General features: G+C 38.5%; 2 protein-coding genes across 2 annotated transcripts in view; one reads left to right on the plus strand and one right to left on the minus strand.

Annotated features, from left to right (window-relative positions):
• Nucleotides 1-6,950, minus strand: part of ube2e3 (ubiquitin-conjugating enzyme E2E 3 (UBC4/5 homolog, yeast)) — a 50,081-nt gene extending 43,131 nt beyond the window's left edge. Inside the window, exons 1-3 of the mRNA XM_051906894.1 lie at nt 6,710-6,950; nt 4,871-5,077; nt 3,812-3,862 (exon numbers count right to left, since the gene is read on the minus strand). Of these exons, the coding sequence (XP_051762854.1) occupies nt 3,812-3,862; nt 4,871-5,070 (251 nt within the window). The 5' untranslated portion in view covers nt 5,071-5,077; nt 6,710-6,950. The remainder of the gene's footprint in view (nt 1-3,811; nt 3,863-4,870; nt 5,078-6,709) is intronic.
• cwc22 (CWC22 spliceosome associated protein homolog) overlaps nt 6,948-21,904 on the plus strand; it is a 120,413-nt gene continuing 105,456 nt past the window's right edge. The window contains exon 1 of the mRNA XM_051906852.1: nt 6,948-7,169. The gene's annotated coding sequence lies outside the window, so the exon portion shown is untranslated. The remainder of the gene's footprint in view (nt 7,170-21,904) is intronic.

A 21,904-nucleotide genomic window follows, 5' to 3' on the forward strand; every position in this document is an offset into this window, starting at 1 on the left:
CAGCACATATCCTGTGCAATTCTGAAGTTTCATAATCGTTGAAGACAGAATCGTGATGCAACGGAGAATCGATTTTTTTCTCCCAGACCCAATAATAAATGCGTAATTTCAGTCTGTTCCTCGCACAAAAGAGTTGAAATATAGTGCATGAGTCATATGGACTACTTTATAATGTTTGTTTTTGGTGTTTTTAATCTTTTTCGGCACTTGACAGCATCTGGTCACTATAAGCTTCACTGTATGGCAAGAGCGTTGTAAAAAAAATGCTTCAAAAAATGTCGACTTTTAAGAAAAATAACAGCATACACACGGGTTTGAAATGACATGAGGATGAGAAAATGATAGAATGTTCATTTCATTCAAGTAGTGAAGCACAGACCCACCGTAAGAAATAAACCCAGAGCCATATGAAAGCCTAGTGATATGCAATGTTTCCACAGATACTATGTGATGTGGCACATTACCAACAAATCAGTATAATATGTCAGCCTCCAGGTAAACTGTGCTCAAGGGAAATGCTGTCTGAGAAAAGAGCCAGTGAGGGAGCTAATGATGAACGTTACGGGATAAACATCTCAGTGTGCTGAACTGTGTGGCTGCACAGATCCGACCATGAAAAGCCACCAAATCCCTGCATTGTCAATTACCATTATCAGCATCTCTGGCTCACGGCTCCAAGCTGCTGAACTGATCTCACGGCTGGCAGAGCGCATGCTGTGCTGTGCCCTCTCAAAAAAAAAAAAAAAAAAAAAAAAAACCATGGCATATTCGTTTCTGAACATTTGCACTAAGGAACAGTTCACCTAAAAAAAAAAAATGGAAATTCTGTGTTCTTTTACTTTACCTCAAGTCGTTCCAAACCAACAGGACATTCTTTCTTCATTGGAACATGAGGGGACAAATTCTGATCCTGGCTGCTATTTTTAATGCAATTACAAATAACTACTTTGTTAAACATCAAATCTGGATTTATAGATAAATTAAAGAATGAAACGGTCAAAATTCAGTCGAAATGTAATGAATCTCATGCATAAATGCATTAATTTTATGCTTCACGTCACGCTGGCTAAACTGTGCTGAATAGCAGCACACTGTCATCCAGGTCAAGTACTGAATTTTTGCAAAAAGATAATCATACCACCATGCTAAATTTTTGTGCAGTATCAGTAGTGCAGGACCTGTCAACCGAGCTGAGACCAGTTGCTGGAGGTGTTTTCGTCATGACGCTGGATCAAATGAATGTGCTGTATTCAATGCCTGCTTTTGGACATTGGACTTGCACTCAGCTTTATCTGATGTTGGGTAACTGAGACACTCTAGCACTCTCCTTGACTGCAAAATTAACAAAAAGCAACAAGGCCAAATGCATTTGTTGCACAGCAGGTATTAGATTTTTTGGAGGATTCAGATTCTACATAAACTCTACATTTACAGCCTTACTGTACAACAGTGATTTAAATAATACATCAACCAATGTGGATTTTTCAATACCAAAAACTGTGGTCAATACTGTTCAAAAGTATGGGGTCAGAAAGGCAATTTTTAATGTTTTTGAAAGAAGTCTATTATGCTCATCAAGGCTTAATCTACACTCAAGACAAATGGTTCTAAACCGTACCAAATTGACCGTTCGCAAAGACCCGCCCCCTTTAGTTACTGTTGCTATGTCCGACAAGCCTTGCTGCTCTCACACCACACATGTTCTCACGCAGTGAAAATACATAACCGATCATCTCTTCTTACAAGTTCATTTATAGCATCAAATAAACATGAATGAACATCATAAGGAATGTTGTTTCAATCATGGAAAGATGTCAGTACACACCATTTTTCAAGTTCAAGTCCACCTATGTTAATCTGCTAACTCCCCTGACTGCTTTGTCGGACAAAATGGTGGATGCGGCATTATGACTGGTTAGATCGCCTGTCAATCGAACTCCTGGTGAAGGGGTTGTAATGATAGCAGAACCCTTTTTGGTGCTAAATAGAACTCTTAATAAGGTTCCATAAAGAACCATGCTTTGAAAGTGCTATATAGGACCTTAATGGTGTTATAAATGACCTTTTTATTAATAGTTTATTTTTATTTTTATTAATATTAGTATCTTTACAGTTAGAGTGTGTCTCTTCTATTTGTTTAATGTAAAAACAATTATGTTTATGAAGGAAAAAAATTTGCAAAAATGGACAGTATGTGAGCCCTTTACAATGTCAAAAGGAAAAAGTGATATAAAGTCATGGGGTAGCTTTTTGTGACTGGGTATGTTTATGCATAAAGTAATTATTTAAAAACAAAACGGATCATAATATCATTCAATATCTCTGTTACTTAGTGGAGAAGAGAATATAAGTATCCTTAACTGAACAGAGCTGCTCACACTTACATGTTGTGTTAAACTAAAAAGAGAAAAAATAATGACTGGTAGGAAACCAGTAACAACTTGAAAGTTAAAATTTATAGACATTTTAAGAAGGAAATAGGCTAATTTATCTGTTGACTGCTAAGCTCCAGAAAATCAGTAATGAGGTGGCTTTGACAGTTACAGATTTGAAAAACAAATAGGCGGGAAAAAAGAACTCTAAACTCTAACACAAAGAACCATTTCAGCATAAAAAGGGTTCTTCAACACGATCTGGTTCTAAATAGAACTGTTACCACATATAAAGAACCATCTTTTTTTTAGTGTATTTTAAAATGTAATTTGATCCTGTGATGATAAAGCTGAATTTTCAGCATCATTACTCCAGCCTTCAGTGTCACATGATCCCTCATAAATCACTCTAATATGCTGATTTGATGAAACATTTCTTGATTTTCTTTTCCAGGATTCATTGATGAATAGAAATTGTAAAAGAATAGCATTTATTTGAAATAGTGAATACGTTTATACTACCACAAAATATTTCTGTCCCTTTTGATCAATTTAATACATCTTTGCTGAATAAAAGTATTAATTTCCTACTGACCCCAAACCTTTGAACGGTGTTTAAATGTAATTTAATTAAGCAACTGAGATGTACACATGCATTTAAAAGTCAAGTATGCCATTTCTGTGCCAAACTGTTTTCTGCCAAATGTGCAGCTGACAACCAATGCTGATAATCTCAAAATGATCAGTATATGAGTCTATCGCTAAAATATGATTCCAATAAATGCAATCTCACACTATCAGACCACCTCAGATAGAGCCAACACATGACACAACGTCTATAAAATCTTGTTTGAGAGGCATAAATCAATAAGCATAAATCCTTGCCAATATTACAGAAAGCCTAAACACATATCCATTATAGACTTTTAGAAATTTTACCAACCAAAGGAGACTCTTCCAATAAAAACCCACCTAATGAAAGGACTTTAAAACACCAAGAAACAATGAGAAAACGGCTGTCCTTCAAAGCAGAAAAAAAAACAAGATTTTAAAAGCTCCCTCGTCTTGTTCTGGCATCTCTAGGTCAGCTCATTAAAACAGATGGAGGTTCAGCAGTAAGTTCAGCATGAGGATGTGAAATCAAAGCCATATGCTTCGAAGCAGCATCTGCCATATTATTAAAAACACAACAGCGCCAAGACCACAGGAACATCAGTAACAATAATGCTTGGGAAAAAAAAAAAAAAAAACCTCTATCCTTCCTAACTCTTTGAAGCCGAGAAGCAAAATGCCACATCCGCCCTGAGTGAGTCCATCAGTTTAAAAGCAGTCTAAAAACTCCAACAGTTGGTACTAAAAGTCAATTCTTTCCTACAGCGATTCTTTTCAAACCAGCCCATAAAGGAATAAAATATGACAGCATGTGTTAAATAACATACCTGCAGTTGGGTGGAGGATCCAGAGTGATTTCTGCAAGCTCTTTCTGGATTCTGCGAGAGTGAAGCGAGGGAGAGGGAGAGAAAAGAGAAAGGGAGAGATGGTGAGAAAGCTGTGAGAATTGCAAGCAGCCAGGGAATTACACTGCCCTCTACCTCTGCTGCGTTTACTGCACGGCTGGCTCTCCCTTCAGCACAGCTAACATGGCTGCTTCCTCTTTGTTCTCGGAGGCATAACCCGAATCCCATAACAGGAAAACTTTGCCGTGCTCGTTTCTGCCTTTCCCTCCATTGCACACCGTTGATTTTCACCTCAGCTCAAAGCCCTCACTCCCTAGCTCGTACCCCACCCCTCGTCGACGCGTTTAAGTCACTTTAAGCACAAAAGATTTTCTTTTAAAGCTTATATGCAAATGAGGCAGAGGGAGGGAGGGGGGTGTGCTTGGGCATATTTGACAAGAGCTTTAATGCACAGCTCGGGTGCTGTTGCTAAAGCATTATCAACAGTGTCTAAGGGAACCAGGGCAGGATTTTTGACATTTTCTAAGAATAACTGTTTGATTTGTCATTTCACCCACATTGAGAAAGTCTACAGATTTTTAATGAGCACTGATGTGGATTGATTGGTTAAAATTTTTTTCAGCGCCAAATCCACCTCGCTATGAAATTTACAGGTGGAAGAATTGCTGTATTTGCAAAAGAAAAGCATCTCGGTTCAAACAGAGACCATTTGCTTCCTTACAGTAAGTTTATGTTGAAGTCTTGCGGTGCCTCAGAAGAACTTTTTTCTAAGTGTTCTTCTTTGAAATTAAATATAAGCCGATCACACACACATCATACGGTTTCTTTGCTCAGGCAGTTAAGTCATTATCTAAGCTTAGTGCTTTTCTTCTCAAGTACGACACACAAACACCAAAACCGTTAATTGGCACATTGCAAAAATAAACTTGAAGCACTTATGCACAAAAAGTGATGATAAAAAAAGCAGTGTTGACAGAACACATGCCTGACTTTACAAAATGACATGTAATCTTCAAAACAGATAGCGAATGGCATCTTTACCTCTTCGCGCTGGAGGATAATTTGGCTGTTGTTTTGCTGGACAGTTTGGTGGATTTCTTCTGCTGTTGTGGAGGCGTGGGTTGTTTTCGCTCCTCTTGTTCCTCTGGTTCTGGCACCGGAGGATCTCTCTGATCCGCATCGGAACTACCGCTGCTGGTGCTGGGACTTTCATCATCTGACCGTTGTCTTTCACTGGACATTTTCCACCTTTGTAAAGGACAACAAGAGGTCCTGAACCAGGGCTGACTGCGATCACAGAATGGCCTAAAGTTCTTCTGGGGTTTAAGCAAATCTCAAATTTGCTCAGTGGAAACTTAAACCCTAACCTCGACACCGCCTTGAACCCTAACCCTTAAGTTTCTAAATACAAACAGAAGCAAGTCATACCGTATTTGATGAGCTTGCCAGGAGGTGACATATCACAGAAACTTAATTTAGACTAATTCTACAAACAATCAGATTGTCATGGCAAGCTCTTTTAACATTTATTTCTGCATCTATTTTTTTTTTTTTTTTTTTTTATAGATACACTATACACTAGTATCTATACCAGTTTCTTCAAGTAACATTTCCTTGTGAAAAGGTCATAAGTGAGTCAGAATGGCTACTTTAAAGTTCAATTTAAAAATTTACTAGTAAGATTAAAGATGTTACTAGGAACAACTGGAAAACACACAAGTCTCCAAAAAAATAGGCCTTTCAGGGAAACTAAAATAGATAATGGAAACTATTTGAATAGTTCTAAGAAACTAAAGAAAAAGCACAGGTATCTAATGAACAGGTACAAGTAAAACTTGAAAAGGTACCAGCAACAGCTGGAATGCATACTAGCTGGAAGTGAATAGCTGATATCTGAATCACAGATTCTCATAGAATTTAATTGCAAAAACATGTCACTAGTAATAATGAAATAGTTACTTTTCACTATTGGAATTAATACTAGTAATGAATAAACACTAGAAAGTAGTCACTACTAGTATCTAATGGATTGCTTACACTGATACTACTAGTAAACATTTAAAAATAGGTATTCGTTTATGGAATAAACGCTAAAACTGCTTGCCATTAGAGCAACAATCCAAATGAATCCAATATTTGGACTCTGAAAACACAAGCAAACGTATAGATCAACCGATCCGATCCAATTACATCAAACTGTTGTCATCCTGAAGGACAAAACGTCCACGTTTTCACACGTTAAGCCACATACACACCAACTTAATCCATTAGCGACTGAGCTGATAGTATTTGTAAATAGCGCAGCGGCAACATTGTTGCAACCATTATGACGTTTCACATGGATCCGCGATACATTGTATCAGTTTTGCGCTTAATGTTACAAGCTGCAGCGACCATCACACGTTCACAAAACCCTCCTCTGCGAAAACAGCCTTGAGTTTTTTCGCTTTCCATCTGCTGAATAGGTGCAAGTGGCTGAGCTCATGAGACTAAACGAGAAAAACACACGGCTGTTCCAGCAGAATCTATCGCTGAGAAGAAGGAGATTTCAAGAGCTGCAAAGGAAAGCAATAATTGCACCTATTCGCAGCATGTCCACCCCCTTCACTTTAGGAGAACAAGGCGATATCGCGAGCGGATTGCGAGGAAAATTCGAGTCGTTTAACGCACGCCGGGGCGAAAAGATTCAGATTGGATCTTTTAAAATCCTTTGTAAGAGGTTTGTTATGGTAGGAGGCACTCCAGTATCAGCATGGTGTACCAACTGATGCGTGAAGTCAGTTTCGAGCTCCCCTCTCTTCAGACCTGAAAACACTAAGAAAGGACGATGTTACCCCGCCTAATGTGGACTCTACGATACCCTTAGAGCTTCTCCTTTACCTTAGACGCGGTCCTGTCCTGATCTGGGGTGGTTAGGAGTGTTAAAAATCCAGTTGAAATGGAGCCGGGAAGACGACGGGCTCCGGCCGAGCTGTGAACATTGGAGAGTAGGAAGGAGAGGAGGCGCTGCAGTTTTACTCAGAACCGACGGGTGGCGCTGTACAGCGCGTGGACATAAGCGTCTACCGCTTTGGATGGTCTCACACAACCTTTAAACCAACGTGAAACTGTATCACTTCACGATATGCTCCACCTGAGCTGGATTTAAAATTGTGACAACATGCATTTGAAGAAGACATCACCGGCGAACGTCGTGTCTCGTGTTGTCAAGAATGAGGGGATGTTGTGGCGTCATGAGGAAGTTTTGACATGTTGTTGTTGTGAGGGCTCCATGGTGAGAGCAATCAGCTCACGGAAACTTTGAGCGTGGGTGAGAAGTTTGGCTGGAATTCCAGTGCAGGTGGGAGTCCCTGTTCAGCACTGCATGACTTACTGCATGACTTCTCTATTGTCTGCTTCACTACAGTGTGTACGACTTCTTTATAGTCAGTAGAGTGTAGCCTACTTCTTTATTTTGCATACCTCCCTATAGTCTATTACTTTCTGCTCAATAGTATAGTCTGCATACATTTTTTTTTATAGTCCACAATACATTGTGCTATGGACAATAGTATATTATAGGCTATGGTTTATCTATTGTTTAGTCTACTGCTGGACTTCTGTAGTCTATATTACATTGTGCTCTCTAGTGTATACTACATGACTTCTAGTCAATATATATATAGAACATTGTGCTTTATAATAATGCACAACTTATTAGTCTATTCTGCTCTATAGTAGGGTGAATTCAGGTTGATCAACCTAATTTAACCCTATGTACTGTATGACTCCACAGTCAGAAGTGTGTTCTTCTCTATTCTGTATGCTGTTTTACTTCTCAATAGTTTATATTTCTGCTCTAGTAATTCTGCATGACTTCTTTATACTCTGTAGTACATTCTGCTGTATGATACTTCATGACTTCTCTATAGACTCCTGCTTCTTCTCTATTGACATTAATATAGGCCTATAGTGTATGTTCTATGATCTGTCTGTCATCTTAAGTATATTGTATGATTTCTCTATACATAAGCTACTGCTGAACTTTTTTATAATCATTAGTTAGTCTTTTTACCATGCTCACTGTAGTCTATATTACATCTGCTCTACAGTATATATACTTAATGACTTCAAACTCTGCTTTAAATAACTGCGACTTATGCTGCATTCACGTGCTCTCGGAATTATCGTAAAATATACGAGTTTCCTAGGTAAAAATTGCAATTTCGGAAGTTGAATGCAATGAGCTCGTAATCAGGACTTCAGAAGTGGGAATTACTTGAAGGCAGCATTAAGTAGTCCACATTTCCCTATAGAATGTCCTGTATGGCTTCTCCTTTGTCTACACTGTAGTCTGTACTGTCATAGTATATACTTCTTGACTTCTTTATAGTTAGTATATACTGTATTTCTTGCAGGGGTTTCTAACCCTGCTCCTGGAGAGCTACCGTCTTGCAGATTTCAGCTCCAGCCCCAATCAAATACATCTAATCATCTAAACCAGCTAATCAAGGTGTTCAGGGTTACTTGATAATTACAGTACATTACATACTGCACTGTATTCTGACTTATCTGTAGTTTATAGTACTATATAGAAGTGAAGTGATGCTTATCCAAGTATTGGTGTCCCATACTCGGAATTTGTGCTCTGTATTTTACCCATTCAAGTGCACACACACACACACACAGCAGTGAGTACTGAACATGCATACACACTGTAAAAACAAACCCAGAGCAGTGGGCAGCTATTTTTTTTTTTGCTGCGGCGCCCGGGGAGTGATTGGGGGTTAGGTGCCTTGCTCAAGAGCACCTCAGTTGTAGGTAATGAGAGTGGAAGAGAGCGCTGTTCATTCACTCACTCCCCCACCTACATTTCCTGGCAGTACTGAGACTCAAAACCTGTGACCTTCAAGTAGCCATTAGGCCACAACTGCCCCTACAGTACTATACTATAGTACTGTAAATGCTCTTTATAGTACATACTGCTCTAAAGCATAAACTGTTTGAGTTCTGCATTATCTGTAGCAGGCCTCTGTATCGCTCTAGTTCTCAAATAGTTGTTCTGGATGAACTTGTGTGGAGAACATATTTTGAAGTTTTAAAGGGATAGTTCACCCAAAAATGAAAATTTGATGTCTGCTTACCCCCAGGGCATCCAAGATGTAGGTGACTTTGTTTCTTCAGTAGAACACAAATGATGATTTTTAACTCCAACCGTTGCGGTCTGTTAGTCGTATAATGCTTGTCAATGGGAACTCCATCTATAAGAGTCAAAAAAACATGCACAGACAAATCCAAATTAAACCCTGCGGCTCGTGGCGACACATTGATGTCCTAAGACACTAAATGATCGGTTTGTGCGAGAAACCGAACAGTATTTATATCATTTTTTACCTCTAAAACACCACTATGTCCAACTGCCTTGAGCACAAGCACGGCATCCGGTGTGTGAGGTCTGAATGCACTCTGATGCCGGAAGTGATCACTCGCACTCATTGACATATACCCGCGAGAGATCACTTCTGTCATCAGAGCGCGTTTTTTAGACCTCACCAACCGGATGCTCGAGGCATTTGGACATAGTGTTGTATTAGAGGTAAAAAAAATGATATAAATACTGTTCGGTTTCTCGCACAAACCGATTGTTTCGTGTCTTAGGACATCAATGTGTCGTCATGAGCCACAGGGTTTAATTTGGATTTGTCTGTGCATGTTTTTTTGACTCTTATAGATGAAGTTCCAATTGCCATGCATTATACGACTGACAGACCGCAACGGTTGGAGTTAAAAATCATCATTTGTGTTCTACTGAAGAAACAAAGTCACCTACATCTTGGATGCCCTGGGGGTAAGCAGATAAACATCAAATTTTTATTTTTGGGTGAACTATCCCTTTAATAGTCTATACAGTATATAGTGCTTGACTCATGTATAGTATAGCATGCTATGAGTCATAGTCTACAGTGTATAGTACATGACTTATAATATAGAATGCTACAGTTCATTCTGTTTTCCCTCAATGTAATGAACTGAGTATGCAGTGTAGACAAGTGTATTCAAGTGTAGCCATTTCAATTTTTAAAACGCTCATAATTCATTCATTATATTTAATCTGTATAGCTATATTCAAGACACTCCACTGTAGACGATAGTGCCTGTTTTTTGTAATAAATGATTTGACATGTTAAGGAACATTGCCTAATTATTTCCCTGGCTGGATTGTTAGTCATCCTTCCTCTGAGAGCGTTTAAAAATAGCTGTGAGGCTGCATGTGTATTTCTGTACAGTACGGCCACTCAGGTATCTCCAAAATGCACAATTTATTCTGCATTACTGGTGACCACCCAGCTAGCTTCAGCAAGCTTTTGTTTTTTTATTTTCAGTCCAAACATAAGATGTGTACTGGCTTTAAATTATCACTTTTGAACAGTTGATATCTAAGTGTTCTGTGATACACCTTTACCTTTTATTTTGCAGATGACATTATTCAAGTTCCTTGAACTGTTTGTTTGCATTGATGGATCTTCATCTTGACACAAACTAGTTCAAATGGCTCTGAAAAGTGAAGAAAAGGTCTAGCACAATTTGTTTGCAGGTGGCACTTGCTTTGATAATTAGTTATCGATGCCATTCAGGCATTTTTAAGTATGACTTCAAGTGTCCAAATACTTTTTCAGAGCCCTTATCTGTGATAGACTGTTGTTTCTTTGTCAGTGGACTGAGATGTTAATCTCTGTATCATTTGTATGGCTCGTAAGAACTCGGTTTCTATTTCGCCTGCTTTGAAATGTTAGATTAAAGAATACTTTTGAAGCAAATGATGTCACGCTTCACTAAACTAGAGCGCTGTGAGAGCAACGCTGTTTTTCCCGTCTGCTACAAGGCCGTCACTCTAAGCGCATTCTAAGTGATAATCTCCAGGTGATATGGGAGCAGGGCAGGTTTAGGAGGCTGTATTAGTTTTTTTCCTCTTTTTTCCAGAGTCTCGGCAGTGTGGTGTGTGCGGCTGTCTCACTTCTTGTGCTTATCGTGTGTGACAGCGCATTGACAGCAGGGGTAAGGAAAAGAAAACAGAACCGTGTGGGTTTGTGCTTACCACTGGATGTCAAAAAAAATGACACAGGAGCTCAGAGTGAAATACAAAAGCCATGATATGAATCAAATATAAGAGGAGAGATAAAATACTTTAGATGGATTGTGAGGACAGGAATGTTGATATTAAGAAACAACAGATTAGAAGCGACTACCCATCAACAATGTCTACTTTGACCAACCCTCAAACACTGTAGTTGTAGCCGAGGCCTGAAAGAGTTTGTTTTGTGATGTTAAAGCAAATCCACTTTGCGTGCACTTCCAAAGGATGAGGACTCACGCTCAAATTGATGTAGCAAAACCGACACCATTGTTACTGTTCATATCACTGTGTGTAGAAGTGCTGATGAATCCTCTGGAACTCAGATTTAGATATGGTAATGGGCATCTAGTTTCTGACACGCGCTGTATGCAGTTAGACCAGAAGTGTCCAATCCTGCTCCTGGAGGGCTACTGTCCTGCAAAGTTTACACTACCGGTCAAAAGTTTGGAAACATTACTATTTTTAATGTTTTTGAACGAAGTCTCTTATGCTCATTAAGGCTGCATTTATTTCATAATAAATACAGAAAATGAATAAAAGATGATGAATAAAAGGTTAAAAAGAACAGCATTTATTCAAAATATAAATCTTTTCTAACAATATAAATCTTTACTATCACTTTTTATCAATTTAACACATCCGTGCTGAATAAAAGTATTAATTTCTTTAAAAAAAAAAGAAAAAAAATTACTGACCCCAAACTTTTAAACGGATGTGTATATTGTTACAAAAGATTTCTGTTTTAAATAAATGCTGATATTTTTTAACTTTTTATTCATCAAAGAATCCTGAAAAAGTATCACAGGTTATAAAATAATATTAAGCAGCACATCTGTTTCCAACATTGATAATAAATCAGCATATTACAATGATTTCTGAAGGATCATGTGACACTGAAGACTGGAGTAATGATGATGACAATTCAGCTTTGCATCACAGAAATAAATTATATTTTAAAGTATATTAAAATAGAAAACCATAATTTTAAATTGTAATAATATTTCACAATATTATTGTTTTTTCTGTATTTATTATGAAATAAATGCAGCCTTAATGAGCATAAGAGACTTCGTTCAAAAACATTAAAAATAGTAATGTTTCCAAACTTTTGACCAGTAGTGTAGCTCCAACCCCAATTAAATACACCTGAACCAGCTAAACAAGGTCTTATTGGGCATACTAAAAACTTCCAGGCAAGTGTGTTGAGGCAAGTTGGAGCTAAACTCTGCAGGACATTGGCCCTCCAGGACTGACTTTGGACACCCCAGCAGTAGACCAATCACAACAAGACTGGGCCAATCAGAGAGAAAGAAGGGGTTTAGGAAGATTGAATCGTTTATCGAGCCGTTTCAGACACTGTGAGAAAAGCGGTGATGCTGCACTGTATATTATGAGAAAATTAAAGTGTTTTGTGACCTTGGATGCATGTAAACCTATTGTAGGAGACATCCAAAACTAAATTAGGATCCTTTAAAATAGGATAATATGGGCACTTTAAATCCGTTTAATGTGGCTGCTGTCTTTAAAGGGGATATAACAAAACAATTTCATATTGCTTTGTCTCTAAATGACGGTTTTATATTAATAATGTTTTAAAAACACTTACACGCAGTAGCGGAGGCATGAATACTTTTTCCTCATGCAATTCAAGGCATTTCCCAATCACAACAGTGGCCGTTTACTGGCAAGCCTTAAAGTACACATCGTCTAAAACTGATCATTTTGGGCAGAGGGACAGAATGAGTGTTGAAAATAATCATTTTGAAAAATATGACTTTAGTAAATCTCAAGGAATATATTAAAATAATAAATAAATCCATGTCATGACCCCTTTAAAGTCAGAGTAAAATGCTGCTTGCAACCCAATTTACTTCCATACTTTAATATTTTACTGTGAAGCAAGAAAAAAATGTAGCCTGAGATGTGATTTTATTGTGAATTGCTTGAATTGTGAAGAGTGGACACAGCCAATGAATTGTGGGCAGTAAGTCTTGGGATGTGCATTAGGAAAGTAAAAAGGTAAATTTTCATGTTGATTTTAAAGGATAGTTCAACATAAAATGAAAATGAAGTCAATATTTACTCACCCTGGTGTTGTTCTAGTGCCGTATGCCTTTCTTTCTTTTTTGGACCACAAAAGGAGAAATGAAAAAAATAAATAAAATGTCCCGCTCGCAATCGTCCATTCAATTTTTTTTAAATGAAAAATCACAAAATGATCCTGTGCGACACGTGCCGTATATTCCAAGTGTTCTGGGGGTATATGATAGGGTTTGGTGAAAAACAAACTGAAATTTACTGTAGGCTATTATTTAAAGGGTTAGTTCACCCAAAATTGAAAATTCTGTCATTACTCACCCTCATGTCGTTCCATACCCGTAAGACCTTCGTTCATCTTCAGAACACAAATTAAGATATTTTTGATGAAATCCGATGGCTCAGCGACGCCTCCATTGCCAGCAAGATAATTAACACTTTCAATGCCCAGAAAGCTACTACATACATATTTAAAACAGTTCATGTGACTACAGTGGTCCAACCTTAATGTTATGAAGCGACGAGAATACTTCTTGTGTGCCAAAAAAACAAAATAACGACTTTATTCAACAATATGTAGTGATGGGCGATTTCAAAACACTGCTTCATGAAGCTTCGAAGCTTTAAGAATCTTTTGTTTTGAATCAGTGGTTCGGAGCGTTTATCAAACTGCCAAAGTCATGCCCCCAGTGGTGAACCATTGACATTTCGAAACACTTATGACGTAACAAAGCATCGTTTACTGAAATCACGTGACTTTGGCAGTTTGATACGTGCTCCGAACCACTGATTCGAAACAAATGATTCGTAAAGCTTCAAAGCGTCTTCATTAAGCAGTGTTTTGAAATTGCCCATCACTAGGTATTGTTGAATAATGTGAAAAAATAAATAAATAAATAAATTAAAAAAATGTTTTTGTTTTTTTGGCGCACAAGAAGTAATCTCGTCGCTTCATAACATTAAAGTTGAACCACTGTAGTCACATGAACTGCTTTAAATACGTCTTTAGTACCTTTCTGGGCATCTGAAAGTGAAAGTGTATCTTGCTAGCAATGGATGGCTCACTGAGCCATCGGATCTTATCAAAAATATCTTAATTTGTGTTCCAAAGATGAACGAAGGGTGTGGAACGACATGAGGGTGAGTAATTGATGTCAGAATTTTCATTTTTGGGTAAACTAACCCTTTAACGAAAATCCTGACCTTGGCCATTGGTTTTCTGTGCATCACTGCATGTTTGTGAGGTTCTAATAGTACCGCAGTTCACTCTGACTCACCCAGAAAAAGCACACAAGTTGTGAGAAATCAAGATTAATAAAAACACGAAATGAAACACAAACCATACACCTTCTTCTGTGAGGTGAATATTAGTTGTGTTCATTGTAACAAGAAGTCATCGCGTTCACATCTGTCAACTGTCATTCTGATTGTCATCTGACAACCTGAGTTCCAATCTGACTCAGTGAAGAAAGTACACGGATACTTTTATTGAGATTTCTAGGCATTGTATAACATGTCGCATTTTTATTCATCTTGATTTCTCACAGCTTGTGTGCTTTCTTGGTGAGTCAGAGTGAAGTGACATGCAGTCAAGCACAGAAGACCTACAGCCGAGGTCAGGATTCTTGTTAAATAATACTCTAAACTTCAGTTTGTTTTTTCGCTATACTCTATCATATATACCCAGAATACTTGGAATATATGACACGTGTCTCATGGAATCATTCTGCGATACTTTTGCGTCTTTTTTTAAAAGCTTGATGCCGGTCGCTATTCATTGCCATTATATGGATGAGCGCGAGTGGGACATTTTTTTTTAACATTTCTCCTTTTGTGGTCCGAAAAAGAAAGAAATGCATACGGCATTAGAACAACACCATTTTAGAGTGAACTAACCCTTTTAAATACATGAATTATGATCATTTTATTTTCCTTTTCTCTCCCTTTCTCTATATATTTATAGCACAAGATGACCTATAAATGCCATGTTGCATACTTGGAAGCTGTTTCTGATTGAATATACTCATGTGTACTGGAAAATGCGCTGAATGACATATACAGGAAGGAAAGAGCATTGGGACAGACAATAATAGTGCCTTTAACAAGGGAGCTGTTATGGATGTGCTTGCCAAGAGAAATTCACTTTAGAGGTTTTTTGGGGGGGTCTATAACAATGAATGATGCAGTATTTTGGAAATTGAAAATCCATGTGGGGTTGTGGTTGACCTACAACCGTTTGTGTAAACGGTTTGAACGCAACAAATCCTCTGCCACTCAAAGCTGTTTAAAACCCAATATGATGAAAAAAGAGCCCTGTGGTAAAAATCATCAAGTTTACTTTACCCAGAGCATCGCTAAAAAACATCCAACACTGCCTCCACTAAAATCCATGTTTTGTGCCTTAAAGGTTAAACGATAGCAAATTTTGGAATTGCTTTAACCCAAAATGATTGTGCACTTGAATATTAATGAGCTGCTAATTAGGCTGTCAGCATACAGAGGCGGATATGAACATTAATATTTAATAGCACAGCTGGTTGCTGTTCCTATTGCAGTGAAGTTTTACTGATTCATGACAGCACTTTATAATAGCATAAGAGGACTGCTTTTGAAAGTCAACTTTACTTTATACTACAGTATGTGCATTTTGGCTGACATGCAGTGCATGAGTAGATGAGATATGTTTATGCATATTCAGTAGTGTTGGAGGAGAGGCTCTATAACTAATTTAATTAGCATTGCTTAAATACCAATTTCTTGCAGCAACAGGGCGTTTTGCTCCAATGGCTTTTGTATGCAGATACTAAGAGAGCAGCTGTGTGCAATCTGTTCTGCATTTCCTGACCTCACAGGTTCAACCATGGGCTGCTTTTTCCATAGATACGGCGCTGTAGATGTGCTGAAGTGTGACGCTGAGGACCTGCTCGAGTGTAAGAGACCAGTCAGTGAGGCTTTTTTACGGAGACCCTGTCTGAATAGGAGCTTGTGTGAACTTATGAACACATGTCTGATGTCACAGGGAGGAACAGCACACTGGGCTCGACATTTGTGACACAATACCGAGCTTATTGACACTGACTCAGAGCCTCGAAATGTCCAAAATGCTTAGTAGTACTAGGAATACTGTGAAGTATCTGCTGTATACCTTGTGTACATGGGCAATACTTGCCAATGAAGCTTTTTCTCATTTTGATAAACAAGTAGCTTTCCTGTACTTTCAGGCTAGAGCACAACTTTAGGGAGCACAAGGATACATTTGTATTTAGTGTTGATTGGCTGTAGAGGAGCATTTGTGTGTAACACGTTTTATATGGAGATGTTTTGGGTGTGTATTACTAAATGCAGACACGCCCTCCCTCATTTAGAATAATAAGCATTAAAGGGGACTTTTTATATATTTTTTTATTTATTATAACTTGTAAAATTTGCCTCATTTGGGTGTGAGCAAAAACACTTCTTTTTTTGTGTGTGTCCCTTTAAATGCAAATGAGCTGCTGCTCCCGGCCACTTTCCAGAAGAGGGCGGAGCTTTAATAGCTTGCGCTTCAGTTGCTCAACAACAACAAAGCTGGAGAATCTCACGCAGCCAAAATGAGGATTGTCAGTAACGGTGTTCAGCCTTACATTGTTCAAACCGGAGTCGGACACTGATGGAGAGACTCAGGAAGAAGTTACAACTTTTAGAATGCATCTGGATGTTTCTGAATGGTTAGTGGATAAATTTATGTAGTTGCTGTGGAGTTGATTCAACTCATCGACTAGCATGTGCCGTCATGTTAATCTTTTGTGCAAATCCAACGTTGAACTGACCCTCGTTTGTGAAGCAGTCCGGCATAAAATTACACATGGTAATAACACTCTACTACAACAACTCTTCCTCTTCTCTAAAGCAGCCCAACATGGCCTCACCCCCTTTGTTGCGTGTTCTCGGGGGCGGGGTTTATGTAAATTTTAGGGTTAGTGATGTCACTAACCCGGGAAGAAGCTCGTTGTAGTCCCTACCAGCCATTTGTTGTAGTCCTTAAACATTGAATTCTTTAAAAGAAAATATCTCCCTTTGCATTGAACTTTAAGCATTGTCACAGTAGGCAGGAGTCACTGCGGTTACACCCACTGACTGGCAGTGTTGGTGTTCAGCTTGAATTCAGTGAAAACACACAGAAACACATCTAAAATGGGAAAGAGCTGTGTGATTGACTGTACAAATACAACAAGAAATCATACCTATATTTTACAGACTGCCGAAAGCTAAAGAAAAGAGAAGCAAATGGATCGCTGCAATTCGCAGAAACAACTAGGAATACAGGCAGCAAAACGTGGATTTGCAGTTATGATTTTGTGTCAGATATGTTGGATTTTGGGATAATATCATACTCTAGGTTATATATTGTATTGACAACTCATCAATTAAATATTATATTCTGTGTAACTGTAAAGATTTTGTCAGCATTTATTATAAAACATCTATTATGAGCCGTGGAACTCTGTGTCATCTGCCAGACGGTAACAGCTTAATTAACCAGATAACTTAATTAAATATCTACAAAATAGAATGAAAAAAACAGAAAATCTGTTGATGAACTCATCGCTTTAATTTCACCAACAAATCCCGTTTGAAATTCGTTTCTAGGCCTATAGAGCTTCACAATACACATAGTTTCCAAGCAGCTTTACAGAAAGTCTTATTGTTATGTCTATAATGCCTTGGTGGTTTAGCAAGTTTTAGGGTTGGGCGATATTAAGACATATAACAATGATACAAGTAATCATCCGGATTTAGCTCTATCTATATTGTATTTAAAGTGTTGTTTAGCAGGTTAAACATTCACAGGCTTTTCTTTATGTATTTCCCTGGTGTCGATGAATGTCAGGAAACCCGATTCCTGGCCACACGTCAATGGATCTGGTTCTTTGGTAAGTTGTAAGAAACACTGCCTTTAATTTAAGCAGATAATCATTTGTTTTAATCCCTTTTTCACAGTTTTCCCTACCAAAGCCAGTCATGTTGAAGGATGTTTTGCCACTCAGTCCAACTGTGACGTCACTGCATGCCCTCTATTTCCCATTGTGCTTTTAGATTGCACAGTTAGTGAAGAGCAGCTGCAGTGGATGGCTCTGAAAACCTTGCTATCGTGAAAGTATTTTGTTGTGCATGATATCACAGCATTTGTACCCAGCATGCACCTAGTGGTGATCGTTATGTGTAGAACTTTCTATTTTCAATTTCAAAAAAATCTACTGTGTCAGCCTTATAAATAAAGCATTTAAGTGTGTGAATATTTCTTTAGATAAATTCAGATGATCCCTCAATAGTGTTCTAATAACAGCCGTCTTCCTGATCTTTTTGATGCTGTCGCAGACAGGAACTCACTCACTGCTTTTGTAAACAAGATAGGTTATGCTAAAAGTAAATATTTTTCTGTTACCAACAGAGAGGAAATTGATAACTGGTCATTAATATATTGTCTTCTCTTTGTTCTGTCTGTTCAAACTGCGCCAGACTCGTGAGCGTGTGTGTTTGTGTTGTGCAAATTTGCATGGAAGTATGCCAGACACTTGCAGCAGAGATAAGGCCTCATTGATTGATGGGATTCCAGTGAATGGTGCCCTGTAAGCAGTGGAAAACTCTGGAGTCTCTATTTTCAGCAGGAAAAAAACACATAGTGCTTCATCTGTTGGAAGCTACTGTTTTGTTGTTTGCATTTTCTTTCAGTAGTCAATAAAACATCCCACTAGGATGGGAATTCTTGACATTTGGTCTACTCAACTACCTGGATAATCAACCAAGGTCTTGGGAGTGGGTTGGTAGTGAACATCAGCTCTATTTTTAATTGTTGGTCAGTGTACATAAGCATCAGATGGATGCTTACACTTGTGCCATAATCTTTTTATAAGACGTTGTGTCATAACTTTTAAAAACACGCCTTGTTGTGAACTGCAAAATGTCAAATGGGTCAAGGTTTGGCTGGTTAGCATGACCCAGTTAGCCCCTGCCGGGTGATGCCATAACTACATATTTTTGTGGTCACAAAGCCTGTTTTTCCATTGACAGACACTCAAAAGTAGTCGTGTGTTCAGTTGTTTTTTTGTTTTTTTTTTGCTTTTAACTTGTAAACCACAAATATTTCATTATATTCATGTAAATGTTTTACCAGTAGCAGGCCTTTTCAAAGTGTGAAATGGAATTGTGCCACTTGTGGATTGTGCTCATTCCACTGTTACTTTAGAATTATGTACATTCTATTATAGTATTTAATAATATTTTGAATTCACTTTTATTTTTATATTTTCAGTTTTCATTTTAATTTTTGTTTAAGTTTTAGTAATTTTGTTATGTGGTTTTGTCATTTTTATTAGTTTCATTTAAATTTCTATTTAGCTTAATTAATTTCAGTTTAGTTTTAGTACTTAAACTTATTAATTTCAGTTATACACTATATTACAAAAAGTTTTGGGACACCAGCCTTTACGTGCACATGAACTTTAATGACATCCCATTCTTAATCCGTAGGGTTTAATATGGAGTTGGCCCATCCTTTGCAGCTATAACAGCTTCAACTCTTCTGGGAAGGCTTTCCACAAGGTTTAGCACAAGGTTTTGTGTTTATGGGAATTTTTGACCATTCTTCTAGAAGCGCATTTGTGAGGTCAGGCAGTGATGTTGGATGAGAAGGGCTCGCAGTCTCCGCTCTAATTCATCCCAAAGGTGTTCTTTTGGGTTGAGGTCAGGACTCTGTGCAGGCCAGTCAAGTTTCTCCACACCAAACTCGCTCATCTATGTCTTTATGGACCTTGCTTTGTGCACTGGTGCGCAGTCATGTTGGAACAGGAAGGGGCCATCCCCAAACTGTTTCCACAAAGTTGGGAGCATGAAATTGTCCAAAATGTTTTGGTATGCTGAAGCATTAAGAGTTCCTTTCACTGGAACTAAGGGGCCAGGCCCAACCCCTGAAAAACAACCCCACAACATAATCCCCCCTCCACCAAACTTTACACTTGGCACAATGCAGTCAGGCAAGTACCGTTCTCCTGGCAACCGCCAAACCCAGACTCGTAGATTAGATTGCCAGACAGAGAAGCGTGATTCATCACTCCAGAGAACACGTCTCCACTGCTCTAGAGTCCAGTGGTGGCGTGCTTTACACCACTGCATCCGACACTTTGCATTGCATTTGGTGATGTAAGGCTTGGATGCAGCTGTTCGGCAATGGAAACCCATTCCATGAAGCTCTCTACACACTGTTCTTGAGCTAAACTGAAGGCCACACGAAGTTTGGAGGTCTGTAGCTATTGACTCTGCAGAAAGTTGGCGACTTCTGTGCACTGTGCGCCTCAGCATGCTCTGACCCCGCTCTGTGATTTTTACGTGGCCTACCACTTCGAGGCTGAGTTGCTGTTGTTCCAAATTGCTTCCACTTTGTTATGATACCACTAACAGTTGACCGTGGAATATTTAGTAGGAAATTTCAGGAATGGACTTATTGCACAGGTGGCAACCTTTCACGGTACCACGCTTTCACTGAGCTCCTGAGAGCGACCCATTCTTTCACAAATGTTTGTAGAAGCAGTCTGCATGCCTAGGTGCTTGATTTTATACACCTGTGGCCATGGAAGTGATTGGAACACCTGAACCGTTTTGAAGATGTAAAACACTCAAGCCACTCTGTTATTGTGTTTAAATGATCGATCATTGCTGTCACATCCGAGTACTTTTCTCTATAGAAATTTTCTCTATTTAACAGAAAATGCAGTCAATTTACAAAGTTGTGGAATTACTCAGATAACAAGAGCAGAACTGAGTGAGTGCACTAAATCCGAGAAGTCACAAATCTGCTATGTGAAACTCTCAGGATAGAATCCTACACTGTCAGTCATGGGTGATATTCAAAGATTGGAAAGTGGTTTACAATGATGGAGTGGAAACCTGATCTGGAGGGTGCCATCCAGGAGTGTTTTATAGTCTTTTATTTGCCTCTGGCGTGATGCTTTAACATGCCGCTGAACTCAAATCATCAACACCCCCCTCCCATTCCTCTTTCTTTTCTGCATCTCCACCGGGTCCATTGTCCTCTGACAGCACAATTGCTACGCTGCCACTGGCTGTGTGTTCAAATGGAAATAGACTGAATTAATATCGTTACTTATGAGTGCTGAGGAATTCCACACCTTTCCTGCCTCACAATGACAAACAGGAATATACTTACTCTGTATAAAATTAAAATTATACTATAATATGTGGTTAGAATATGCTCATATGTTTCGACTATGGTTCTGTAGAAGTACAGAAACACACTACGCAAGTACACTATGTGAATGCAGATTTTGATCCTTGGTACAGTTGTACATGTTTAACATGTATTAAGTATCACTGTGGATTAGTAGAATTAGTAGGGCATGATAGATATACAGTAGTGGCCAATAGTGATGTCTAGCCTAGTGAATTGACATCTTCACCCTTTAAAGGATTAGTTCACTTTCATAAAAAAATTACCCCAAGCTTTACTCACCCTCAAGCCATCCTAGGTGTATATGACTTTCTTCTTTCTGATGAACAAAATCGGAGTATATTAATAAATATCCTGACGCATCCGAGCTTTATAATGGCAGTGAGCGGGATCAACAAGTATGAGCTGAAGAAAGTGTCTCCGCCCACATCCATCCATCATAAACGTACTCCACACAGCTCTGGGGGGTTAATAAAGGCCTTCTGAAGTGAAGCAATGCGTTTATGTAAAAGAACATCCATATTTAACAAGTTATGAAGTAAAATATCTAGCTTCCGCCAGACCGCCTTCCGTATTCAATGTACAAAGAAAGTGTAAAACTCTCGCAGTTCAAAAAGCTTACGCTACGTCCTGCACCTTCCCTATTCAACTTACTGAAAAAGCTTAACTGATGCGAAGCCAGTTCCGTTTTTTTGTAAGT

The sequence above is a fragment of the Ctenopharyngodon idella genome, chromosome 9 (genome assembly GCF_019924925.1).
Source record: "Ctenopharyngodon idella isolate HZGC_01 chromosome 9, HZGC01, whole genome shotgun sequence".
Classification (NCBI taxonomy): domain Eukaryota; kingdom Metazoa; phylum Chordata; class Actinopteri; order Cypriniformes; family Xenocyprididae; genus Ctenopharyngodon; species Ctenopharyngodon idella.